Source organism: Salvelinus fontinalis, chromosome 1 (assembly GCF_029448725.1).
Source record: "Salvelinus fontinalis isolate EN_2023a chromosome 1, ASM2944872v1, whole genome shotgun sequence".
Classification (NCBI taxonomy): Eukaryota; Metazoa; Chordata; class Actinopteri; order Salmoniformes; family Salmonidae; genus Salvelinus; species Salvelinus fontinalis.
Window position 1 is genome coordinate 96,953,004 of NC_074665.1, and position 12,500 is coordinate 96,965,503.

Consider the following 12,500-nt stretch of genomic DNA (forward strand, 5'->3'; position numbering starts at 1 on the left):
AGACCAGACGAAAACATAGAACAGACGAGAGAGAGAGAGAGACAGAGAAGAGGAGGGAGAGAGAAAGAGAGCGAGAGCGAGGGAGAGACAGAATGAGACAGAGAAGGGAGAGAGAGAGAGAGAGAGAGAGAAAGAGGGAGAGAGGAGGGAGAGAGAGAGAGAGAGGGAGGGAGAGAGATAGAGAGAGAGAGAGGAGGGAGAGACAGAATGAAAAGACAGACAAAGGAAAGAAAGACGAAAGAGAGCGACAGACAGACAGACAGACACGCCGAGGGAGGGTCTTACCAGGTGGTCTGATTCCCATGTGCTGCTGCCCGTCCATCACGAAGCCCCCCATGGGTTGTCCATCTGGGGTGTAGGGGGCTCCTTGATTTACTGTGGGGGGCGGGGGGGGAGGGGGGGGGCATTGGTCAATTAGTGCTTTTAATTAAGACTCAGTGGCTGTGGCTGAAATCATCTGTTGGTCTGTTAAGTGCATTAGGGCCTGGGATGGTACTGCCTTGCCTTTCACCCTTTACCCAGCAGCCTCTCAGAAACGCAGCACTATAAGGACTACGCCAAATAATAGCACCAGAGCTGATCCCACATCTGTTCTAATGAAGCTGATTCTACCTTTATAAAGAGTATTACTTCAACTAAAATAGAAAAGGAACCTAATGTACATTTCTCAGGTCAGCGGATCGACATATTGGAGGGAATCTTTCAACAACTCTTTGAACAAGATCACTGAAAAGCATTGAGGAAATAAGAAAAATAACTAGAAAATGTTGTAATAATAGCTTCATATAAATATGTGTATAAATGTGTTTAAATATAAATATTTCAATAAAAAAGATATTTAGCAAAGCTCCCCAGAATGCTTTGTCAGAGACATGGGGCTAGAAAAGGCAGCAAGCAGCACATGGTAGATGAGCTCAACAGGTAACTGGAGACCCGTTTTCTGTCCCCTTGTCCTGCTCTCCCATAGAAATCCACTTACCTCTGATACAGGCTGTTTGGGGGTCAGTCAAGCAATAACAAGAGCTCAGACCCAGTGAATGTCTTTGAACTTTACTGAGCCCCTAATGCCACCCTGACCTCTGACCCCTATTACAGGTAATAAACTTTACAGCAGTCCAACCCAAGCCATGCACCAGGGACCCAACACTCACTCACAGCAGCCGCAAGAAGGAGAGGTTTGGGGGGTAGGGGGCGGGGGCCTGGGGGGTAACGAGAGGGGGGTAGCTGGAGCTGGGAACCCAAACAAAAGTCACCTCCCAAAAAACTGAAATCTGTCAATGCCTCTGTGTTTTGGTTTGGTTGGAGTTGGGGGTTTGGTTTAAAAAAAAAAGTTCTGTCCTATTAGTTTTAACATTTTGGGGGGGAAGGGGTGCGTTTTTTTGGACAAACTTTGTTGAGGACACAGCTAGGGTTGTTTAAAACAACAACAGACAACTACCCATTCTTCATGAATATTAACCCAATATTTATTATTATTATTATTAACCAATCATTATTATTATTTAATACTGTTTTAATAGTTTTACATCATGAAATGGTTCTTGTCATAAATTAGGACTCATAACCCAAAAGCAACATGTCAGAGTTACTGTATTAGTGCTGAGCTTCAACTCAATTCAATTCAAGAAAGTTTATTTAGGATGACTGTCTAAAGGCTTGTTTTAGTATGTGGTCAGTCACTCCTTATTGACACCGCGATGGGTTTGTTTTAGGGGGGGTGGGGAGGTCCAGTATTTACCGGCCGAGGAAGCTCCAGGACAGGGACAGGGTGCATGGCTTGTGGAGGCCTTTCGCCTGCGAGACTTGAACACAGTAACTATGGGAGACTTGCCTGCACGGTTAGACTGGTCGATCATGGGCTGAACTATTCTCCTTCTGGCATTGATGAACCTGTAGGACACAAGGAGAGATAGAGAGGGGGAGAGGGGAGGGAAGGAGAGGGGGAGGAGAGGGGAGGGAAGGAGAGAGGGAGGGGGAGAGGGGAGGGAAGGAAAGAGGGAGAAGGAGAGGGGAGGGAAGGAGAGAGGGAGGGGGAGAGGGGAGGGAAGGAGAGAGGGAGAAGGATAGTGGAGAGAAGGAGAGAGAGGGGGGGAGGGGAGGGAAGGAGAGAGGGAGAAGGAGAGGGGAGAGAAGGAGAGAGGGAGAAGGAGAAGGGAGGGAAGGAGAGAGAGGGGGGAGAGAGGGAGAAGGATAGTGGAGGGAAGGAGAGAGAGGGGGGAGAGGGGAGGGAAGGAGAGAGGGAGAAGGAGAGGGGAGAGAAGGAGAGAGGGAGAAGGAGAGAAAGAGAGAAACGTGGTTAGAATATTTTGAAGAAAGATCCAAAATTAGACAGGTCTCAATCATCACAAAGAAAAATAGTAACAATCTGCATTTAAAAGTTTGATATACAGCTACAAAAAAATACACTGCTACAAAAACAGCCTCTCCTCAGATTATATCAGCTAGCCATGACAGCCTCTCCTCAGATTATATCAGCTAGCCATGACAGCCTCTCCTCAGATTATATCAGCTAGCCATGACAGCATCTCCTCAGATTATATCAGCTAGCCATGACAGCCTCTCCTCAGATTATATCAACTAGCCATGACAGCCTCTCTTCAGATTATATCAACTAGCCATGACAGCCTCTCCTCAGATTATATCAGCTAGCATGACAGCCTCTCCTCAGATTATATCAGCTAGCCATGACAGCCTCTCCTCAGATTATATCAGCTAGCCATGACAGCCTCTCCTCAGATTATATCAACTAGCCATGACAGCCTCTCCTCAGATTATATCAGCTAGCATGACAGCCACTCCTCAGATTATATCAGCTAGCCATGACAGCCTCTCCTCAGATTATATCAGCTAGCCATGACAGCCTCTCCTCAGATTATATCAACTAGCCATGATAGCTTCTCCTCAGATTATATCAGCTAGCCATGACAGCCTCTCCTCAGATTATATCAGCTCGCCATGACAGGCTCTCCTCAGATTATATCAGCTAGCCATGACAGCCTCTCCTCAGATTATATCAGCTAGCCATGACAGCCTCTCCTCAGATTATATCAGCTAGCCATGACAGCCTCTCCTCAGATTATATCAGCTAGCCATGACAGCCTCTCCTCAGATTATATCAACTAGCCATGACCGCCTCTCCTCAGATTATATCAGCTAGCCATGACAGCCTCTCCTCAGATTATATCAGATAGCCATGACAGCCTCTCCTCAGATTATATCAGCTAGCCATGACAGCCTCTCCTCAGATTATATCAACTAGACATGACAGCCTCTCCTCAGATTATATCAGCTAGCCATGACAGCCTCTCCTCAGATTATATCAGCTAGCCATGATAGCCTCTCCTCAGATTATATCAGCTAGCCATGACAGCCTCTCCTCAGATTATATCAACTAGCCATGACAGCCTCTCCTCAGATTATATCAGCTAGCATGACAGCCTCTCCTCAGATTATATCAGCTAGCCATGACAGCCTCTCCTCAGATTATATCAACTAGCCATGACAGCCTCTCCTCACATTATATCAGCTAGCCATGACAGGCTCTCCTCAGATTATATCAGCTAGCCATGACAGCCTCTCCTCAGATTATATCAGCTAGCCATGACAGCCTCTCCTCAGATTATATCAGCTAGCCATGACAGCCTCTCCTCAGATTATATCAACTAGCCATGACCGCCTCTCCTCAGATTATATCAGCTAGCCATGACAGCCTCTCCTCAGATTATATCAACTAGCCATGACAGCCTCTCCTCAGATTATATCAACTAGCCATGACAGCCTCTCCTCAGATTATATCAACTAGCCATGACCGCCTCTCCTCAGATTATATCAGCTAGCCATGACAGCCTCTCCTCAGATTATATCAGCTAGCCATGGCAGCCTCTCCTCAGATTATATCAGCTAGCCATGACAGTTGGAGAGGGATGAACAAGCCTAGGAAGAGCATGGGAGTGTCATGGTAAAATCATACCTTGACAACCAAGAATGTGTCCTCTGACTAACAAAACATTACGGCTTGTACAAATTTGTGGCACTTTTAAATGTACCAATGTAGGATCTTAATTTGATCACTCTTTTGTTGCAGAGAATTTTCCAGCACCGCAGGAAATGCAGATGAGCTTCGAGATTTACACACATTTACATAAATTCACACAAAACCACGCTAACACTCAGTCATATTAACAGTAGTGCACTGTTCATGTAGCCTGCTTTCAGCCAGCTAATAGCCTAACCAACGATCAAGCAACATTATGGATAAAATGTTAAAAATGTTATTTTGCTGTGAAAAAAATATGTCAAATTAAAATCCTACACTTGTATACACACAGCGTCACACAGAAACACTGAAGCCTTTATGAGAGGAATTTACACCGTCACACAGGGGAAAAAACCTGAAGCTTTTATGAGAGGGATTCACAGCGTGTTGGGAACATGTTAATGCATTTCTCTCCTGTCTGAAAGAGATGTTCCATCTAATGCTGAGATCAACTCACGAGTTGGGAGTCTAATGCTGAGATCAACTCACGAGCTGGGAGTCTAATGCTGAGATCAACTCACGAGCTGGGAGTCTAATGCTGAGATCAACTCACGAGTTGTGAGTCTAATGCTGAGATCAACTCACGAGTTGGGAGTCTAATGCTGAGATCAACTCACGAGTTAGGAGTCTAATGCTGAGATCAACTCACGAGTTAGGAGTCTAATGCTGAGATCAACTCACGAGTTGAGTCCTGACTTTTGAACACAGTTGGCAAAGAATCAGAAGAATGCTACCCTGTCATTGGGTAGTAACGTGCTTTTATTCCTGACAGTACATCCTAACCCTGACAGTACATCCTAACCCTGACCCTGAACCTAACCCTGACAGTACATCCTAACCTTGACAGTACATCCTAACCCTGACAGTACATCCTAACCCTGACAGTACATCCTAACCCTGACAGTACACCCTAACCCTGACAGTACATCCTAACCCTGACCCTGAACCTAACCCTGACAGTACATCCTAACCTTGACAGTACATCCTAACCCTGACAGTACATCCTAACCCTGACAGTACATCCTAACCCTGACAGTACACCCTAACCCTGACAGTACATCCTAACCCTGACAGTACATCCTAACCCTGACAGTCCATCCTAACCCTAACAGTACATCCTAACCCTGACAGTACATCCTAACCCTGACAGTACATCCTAACCCTGACAGTACATCCTAACCCTGACAGTCCATCCTAACCCTAACAGTACATCCTAACCCTGACAGTACATCCTAACCCTGACAGTACATCCTAACCCTGACAGTACAGCCTAACCCTGACAGTACATCCTAACCCTGACAGTACATCCTAACCCTGACAGTACATCCTAACCCTGACAGTACATCCTAACCCTGACAGTACATCCTAACCCTGACAGTACAGCATAAGGTAGAGAATGTCTAAGAATCATTGTGTGTGTATGTGTGTTCGTTACAGCAGTGTACGTGGTATATATAGCTTCTTTAACCCAACCCACTCACCCTGTGGCCCCCATAAAGCACATGGTCAATCTGCTCTTGCTCTTGCTCTCTCTCTCTCTCTCACACACACACACACACACACACACACACACACACACACACACACACACACACACACACACACACACACACACACACACACACACACACACACACACACACACACACACACACACACACATACCACCCTGGCCTTGCTCAGCTCAGCCTAAACCCTTGTCAACTGACCCTGTGACCTATGCTGACCTTTAGGAGTGAAGGATCATGGGGGTTGTAACTTGATTTATGTGCCCCTGCTGTTGGCACCACTGGACACTTCCATTTCATCCCCAGTTTTAAGAAACAACAGCCATAGTAATATTTTTCTTTTCACAATGAAAAAAGAACTTAGAGCAAGAGATAGAGGTGACTACAGAGTGGTAGTGGTGGGGGATAGAGGTGACTACAGAGTGGTAGTGGTGGGGGATAGAGGTGACTACAGAGTGGTAGTGGTGGGGGATAGAGGTGACTACAGAGTGGTAGTGGTGGGGGGATAGAGGTCACTACAGAGTGGTAGTGGTGGGGGATAGAGGTGACTACAGAGTGGTAGTGGTGGGGGATAGAGGTGACTACAGAGTGGTAGTGGTGGGGGGATAGAGGTGACTACAGAGTGGTAGTGGTGAGAGATAGAGGTGACTACAGAGTGGTAGTGGTGGGGGATAGAGGTGACTACAGAGTGGTAGTGGTGGGGGATAGAGGTGACTACAGAGTGGTAGTGGTGGGGGATAGAGGTGACTACAGAGTGGTAGTGGTGGGGGATAGAGGTGACTACAGAGTGGTAGTGGTGGGGGGATAGAGGTGACTACAGAGTGGTAGTGGTGGGGGATAGAGGTGATTACAGAGTGGTAGTGGTGGGGGATAGAGGTGACTACAGAGTGGTAGTGGTGGGGGGGTAGAGGTGACTACAGAGTGGTAGTGGTGGGGGGATAGAGGTGACTACAGAGTGGTAGTGGTGGGGGGATAGAGGTGACTACAGAGTGGTAGTGGTGGGGGATAGAGGTGATTACAGAGTGGTAGTGGTGGGGGATAGAGGTGACTACAGAGTGGTAGTGGTGGGAGATAGAGGTGACTACAGAGTGGTAGTGGTGGGGGATAGAGGTGTTTACAGAGTGGTAGTGGTGGGGGATAGAGGTGACTACAGAGTGGTAGTGGTGGGGGGTAGAGGTGACTACAGAGTGGTAGTGGTGGGAAACTCCCAAGGAAGGAGAGAGAAAGAAAATGAAAAAAGACAAAGGGATGCTCATGAGGGCATTTCTCTTTTTCCTGATGACAGAATGGTCTCCTCTAGTTTTCTATCTCTTCATTGCTCTGTCTCTCCAACTGATTCATTATTAATCCTCTTCTGTCTTCCCTCTCTCTGTTCATCTCTAATATCCTGTCTCTCCCTCTCTCCGTTCATCTCTAATATCCTTTCTTCCCTCTCTTTGTTCATCTCTAATATCCTATCTTCCCTCTCTCCATTCATCTCTAATATCCTGTCTTCCCTCTCTCCGTTCATCTCTAATATCTTGTCTTCCCTCTCTCCGTTCATCTCTAATATCCTGTCTCTCCCTCTCTCCGTTCATCTCTAATATCTTGTCTTCCCTCTCTCCGTTCATCTCTAATATCCTGTCTTCCCTCTCTCCGTTCATCTCTAATATCTTGTCTTCCCTCTCTCCGTTCATCTCTAATATCCTGTCTCTCCCTCTCTCCGTTCATCTCTAATATCTTGTCTTCCCTCTCTCCGTTCATCTCTAATATCCTGTCTTCCCTCTCTCCGTTCATCTCTAATATCTTGTCTTCCCTCTCTCCGTTCATCTCTAATGTCCTGTCTTCCCTCTCTCCGTTCATCTCTAATATACTGTCTTCTACCCTTCATCACCATCCCTCCAGAAAAAAAGAGGGACAGAGAGAGAAATGAGGGAGGCATGTAATAGAATGTACTGACATGGCAGTGCACCATCAAATGAGGGAATGTCTGGAGTTTTATCACCAACTGCCTCCCTCCCTCTGCCTTCCCTCCCTGCACTGCTTTGCTGGGGGAGAGATGGGGGGAGTGGAGGAGGAGGAGTGGAGGGGTGGAGAGAGGGGCCTAGGCATTCCTTTTATTGCCTTCTCCTCCTCTCAGGCCCTCCATAGCAGAACGGGGTCAGATCAGGGCCATGGCTCGCTCACTACTGACCTCTCATTTGGAATCTCTCTCTCTCTCTGTCTCTCTCTCTCTCTCTCTCTCTTTCTCTCTGTCTGTCTCTCTCCCTCTCTCCCTCTCCTCCTCCTCTCTCTCTGTCTCTCTCTCTCCCTCTCCTCCTCTCTTTCTCTCTCTCTCTATCTGTCTCTTTCCCTCACCTTTCTTATCACTTGGTATTTAAGTTGTGGAAACTGCTTAGCCTTTTCCTAATGAAGACAAAAACAACAGCACAACTTTCCCCAGCAGCATTGTGTCCCGGTCCTCGCCCTATCTTCGACCAGATGTACCACAGCCTTGGAACAAAGGACAAGCGCCTCACAATACTATCCAGGGGAACAAAGGGAAGGAGGGAGGGGAGGGGAGGAGAGAGAGTGGGAGGGAGGGGAGGAGAGAGAGGGGAGGACGGAGGGGAGGAGGGAGTGTGAGCAGAGTGAAAGAATGGCGGGGCTCTGTTCTGCACACCAGACGCCCCGACTATGATGGTAGAGAGAGAGAGAGAGAGAGAGAGAGAGAGAGAGAGAGAGAGAGAGAGAGAGAGAGAGAGAGAGAGAGAGAGAGAGAGAGAGAGAGAGAGAGAGAGAGAGAGAGAGAGAGGGGGGAGACAGAGAGAGAGAGAGAGAGAGAGAGAGAGAGAGAGAGAGAGAGAGAGAGAGAGAGAGAGAGAGAGAGAGAGAGAGAGAAAGTGAGAGCAATAAGACTGGTTCGTTCATTAAGTGGCTAGGGGTTCACCTTTGTGCGACCCTTCGCTGCTATAGAGCCTCTTTACGGCCTGTTCAGTCCCCACTTCACATCCACACACAATGAGCCTGACTATTCAACCCTGCGCTGGACAATGGGGGAGCTATTTTAGCTCAACACACCACTGGTGGCACTTCTAAAAGAGGAATGGATGGGGGAAGGAAAAAGAGGTGACGAAACATTATTGAATCAAGACCACTTACACGGCAAATAAGGCACAAAAAACAGTTGAGGATTATACACTGCTCTCTCTCTCTCTTTCTCTTTCTCTCTCTTTCTCTCTCTCTCTCCCTCTGTCTCTCCCTCTCTCTCACTCTCTCTCTGTCTCTCCCTCTCTCTCACTCTCTCTCTGTCTCTCCCTCTCTCTCTCTCCCTCTCTCTCGCTCTCTCCCCCTCTCTCCTTCTCTCTCTCCTTCTCTCCCTCCCTCTCTCCTTCTCTCGCTCTCCATCGTTTCTCGAATGAGTATAACTGATTATAGCGGAGTCTGCCAGAGGCCCTTGCTAATGTCCCATTCTCATTACACACACACACACACACACACACCACACCACACCACACCACACACACACACACACACACACACACACACACACACACACACACACACACACACACACACACACACACACACACACACACAGGTGTAGCACAAACTGCACGTGAAATGCCCAATTAACAGCAAGAAATTGTATTTTCATTAGCTATCTTTGTTGCGTGACCAATTAGGGAATCATTTAATAACGAGATGGAGATGGGAGATTCAGAAGGTTACCACACAGCACAGCTATTTAAATGTTTCTGTCTGCTGACACACTCTCTCCATCTCTCTCCATCTCTCTCCCTCTGATCCACACTCTCTCCATCTCTCTCCATCTGATCCACACTCTCTCCATCTCTTTCCATCTGATCCATACTCTCTACATCTCTCTCCATCTCTCCCTCTGATCCACACTCTCTCCATCTCTCTCCATCTGATCCACAATCTCTCCATCTCTTTCCATCTGATCCATACTCTCTCCATCTCTCTCCATCTGATCCATACTCTCTCCATCTCTCTCCATCTCTCTCCCTCTGATCCACACTCTCTCCATCTCTCTCCCTCTGATCCACACTCTCTCCATCTCTCTCCATCTGATCCACACTCTCTCCATCTCTCTCCCTCTGATCCACACTCTCTCCATCTCTCTCCATCTGATCCACACTCTCTCCATCTCTCTCCCTCTGATCCACACTCTCTCCATCTCTTTCCATCTGATCCACACTCTCTCCATCTCTCTCCCTCTGATCCACACTCTCTCCATCTCTCTCCATCTGATCCACACTCTCTCCATCTCTCTCCATCTGATCCACACTCTCTCCATCTCTCTCCATCTCTCTACATCTCTCTCCCTATGATCCACAGTCTCTCCATCTTTCTCCCTCTGATCCACACTCTATCTCTAAAGCCTAGCAGCGCTGAATTACACTAATACACCTAGGACACACAAACACGCATGCACCCACCCACACAAAACACACACACACACACATACACACAAACACCAGAAGAGAAACTTGTTTTGGCAAAAGTCACATATTGAAAGAAAAAATTCCAAACACACACACATATATTCGTTCATATTCAAATATAGTGAATGTTTCAGATAACAGCCTGTGTACTTAACCTCCTCTCACCTGTCAATCACAGTGATTTACATGTATTACAGGTTTTATTTAACGAGGCAAGTCAGTGAAGAACAAATTCTTATCTACAATGACGGCCTACCTCGGCCAAACCCAAACCCGGACGACGCTGGGTCAATTGTTCGCCGCCCTAAGGGACTCCCAACCACGTCCGGTTGTGATACAGCCTGGAATCAAACCAGGGTCTGTAGTGAATCCTCTAACACTGAGATGCAGTGCCTTAGACCGCTGCCCCACTCGGGAAACGCATTACTCATTACTCATTACTCATTACTCATCACTCATTACTCATCACTCATTACTCATTACTCATTACTCATTACTCATTACTCATTACTCATCACTCATTACTCATGACTCTAAGGGAAGATGTATTATTTAAAACAGGTGTTCCCAAACTGGGAACACGTACACCCAGGGGTATGCTCAATGCCGTCGGGGTAACGCCAAATAAAAATGTGATTCACTTTTTTTTTTTTTATGTTTTAAACATGTTGTTTTTCTTCACATTTTCAAACAGTCCATTTATATTTTCCAACGGGGTAATACATTTATATTTATACATTTGGCTGAGGTTTTCTTCTCGCCTGAGTCGCCTCGTTTCACTGCCAAAAATCACATGTAACCATCCAGTGTTCAGCAAAACAGCAACACAATGTCAAATACAGGAAGCCTAGTCAAAAAATTAACATCCAATCACATTAACCGTTACTCTCTCGGGGGAATTCCACTAACGGTCCGTATGTAGCCAAACGTAGCTGCTGCTCCAACCGTTTGCTCCAAAATGGATAATTGTTAAAAAGTACAGCTACTACCAGCAGTACTCCACCTGCACCTGTCGACGACACAAGTTGTTCTGCTTCCACGAGCACCTCCAATGCAAGCATCAGTAATTCTACATTTGTTGTTAGCCCAGCTAGCGTGAACACTGACAGTTGTGAATCTGATGCAGCCAAAGAACTGTTTGTGTGTCTCCAGGAACATCTCTACAAAACTTTCTCTAAAACAATTCCCCCACATGTTGCCTTGCCCCAGAGGGTGTGTTTGTGTGTCTCCAGGAACATCTCTACAAAACTTTATCTAAAACAATTCCCCCACATGTTGCCTTGCCCCAGAGGGTGTGTTTGTGTGTCTCCAGGAACATCTCTACAAAACTTTATCTAAAACAATTCCCCCACATGTTGCCTTGCCCCAGAGGGTGTGTTTGTGTGTCTCCAGGAACATCTCTACAAAACTTTATCTAAAACAATTCCCCCACATGTTGCCTTGCCCCAGAGGGTGTGTTTGTGTGTCTCCAGGAACATCTCTACAAAACTTTATCTAAAACAATTCCCCCACATGTTGCCTTGCCCCAGAGGGGGCGTTTGTGGCTCCTATTTCTCTCCCCCTCCTCTCTATCTCTCTCCCTCCTCCTCTCTATCTCTCTCCCTCCTCCTCTCTATCTCTCTCCCTCCTCCTCTCTATCTCTCTCCCTCCTCTCTATCTCTCTCCCCCTCCTCTCTATCTCTCTCCCCCTCCTCTCTATCTCTCTCCCTCCTCCTCTCTATCTCTCTCCCTCCTCCTCTCTATCTCTCTCCCTCCTCCTCTCTACCTCTCTCCCTCCTCCTCTCTATCTCTCTCCCTCCTCCTCTCTATCTCTCTCCCTCCTCCTCTCTATCTCTCTCCCTCCTCCTCTCTATCTCTCTCCCTCCTCCTCTCTATCTGTCTCCCCCTCCTCTCTATCTGTCTCCCCCTCCTCTCTATCTCTCTCCCCCTCCTCTCTATCTCTCTCCCTCCTCCTCTCTATCTCTCTCCCCCTCCTCTCTATCTCTCTCCCCCTCCTCTCTATCTCTCTCCCTCCTCCTCTCTATCTCTCTCCCTCCTCCTCTCTCCATGTCATTCTCAGGTCATTCTCTCAGCGCTAGCTAGGTTTAAATCAACTAGTCCCGCTGTTAGCAGACACAGATTCCATTTACACCTCACCCCCACTGCTCCTCAACACACACACACACTCACACACAATTCTAAGTCAGAGAGCTAGAGAGAGAGAGAGAGAGAGAGAGAGAGAGATAGAGAGAGAGAGAGAGAGAGAGAGAGAGATAGAGACAGAGACAGAGACAGAGACAGAGAGAGAGAGAGAGAGAGAGAGAGAGAGAGAGAGAGAGAGAGAGAGAGAGAGAGAGAATAAATGGAACGAGGTCAGTTATAGGGTGTTATTGGCAAGACCATATCTCTGTCTCTCACTCACTCTTTCTATCTCTCTCTCCCCTCCTCTCTCACTCTCTCTCTTCCTTAGGTCAATCCAGTGAGCACAAACAAAGCCAATGACTTCATGTGTGTATTTCAATGGTCAACATTTCCTCATTATGACTGTAA

The 12,500-nt window shown here is 47.1% G+C and overlaps 1 protein-coding gene across 1 annotated transcript in view; it reads right to left on the reverse strand.

Moving 5' to 3' along the window:
- The window catches only part of meis1b (Meis homeobox 1 b), a gene marked incomplete in the record, with an annotated part of 46,144 nt that overhangs the window by 18,209 nt on the left and 15,435 nt on the right, over positions 1-12,500 (reverse strand). Inside the window, 2 exon segments of the mRNA XM_055937070.1 lie at positions 286-375; positions 1,832-1,890. Coding sequence (XP_055793045.1) covers positions 286-375; positions 1,832-1,890 — 149 coding nt within the window.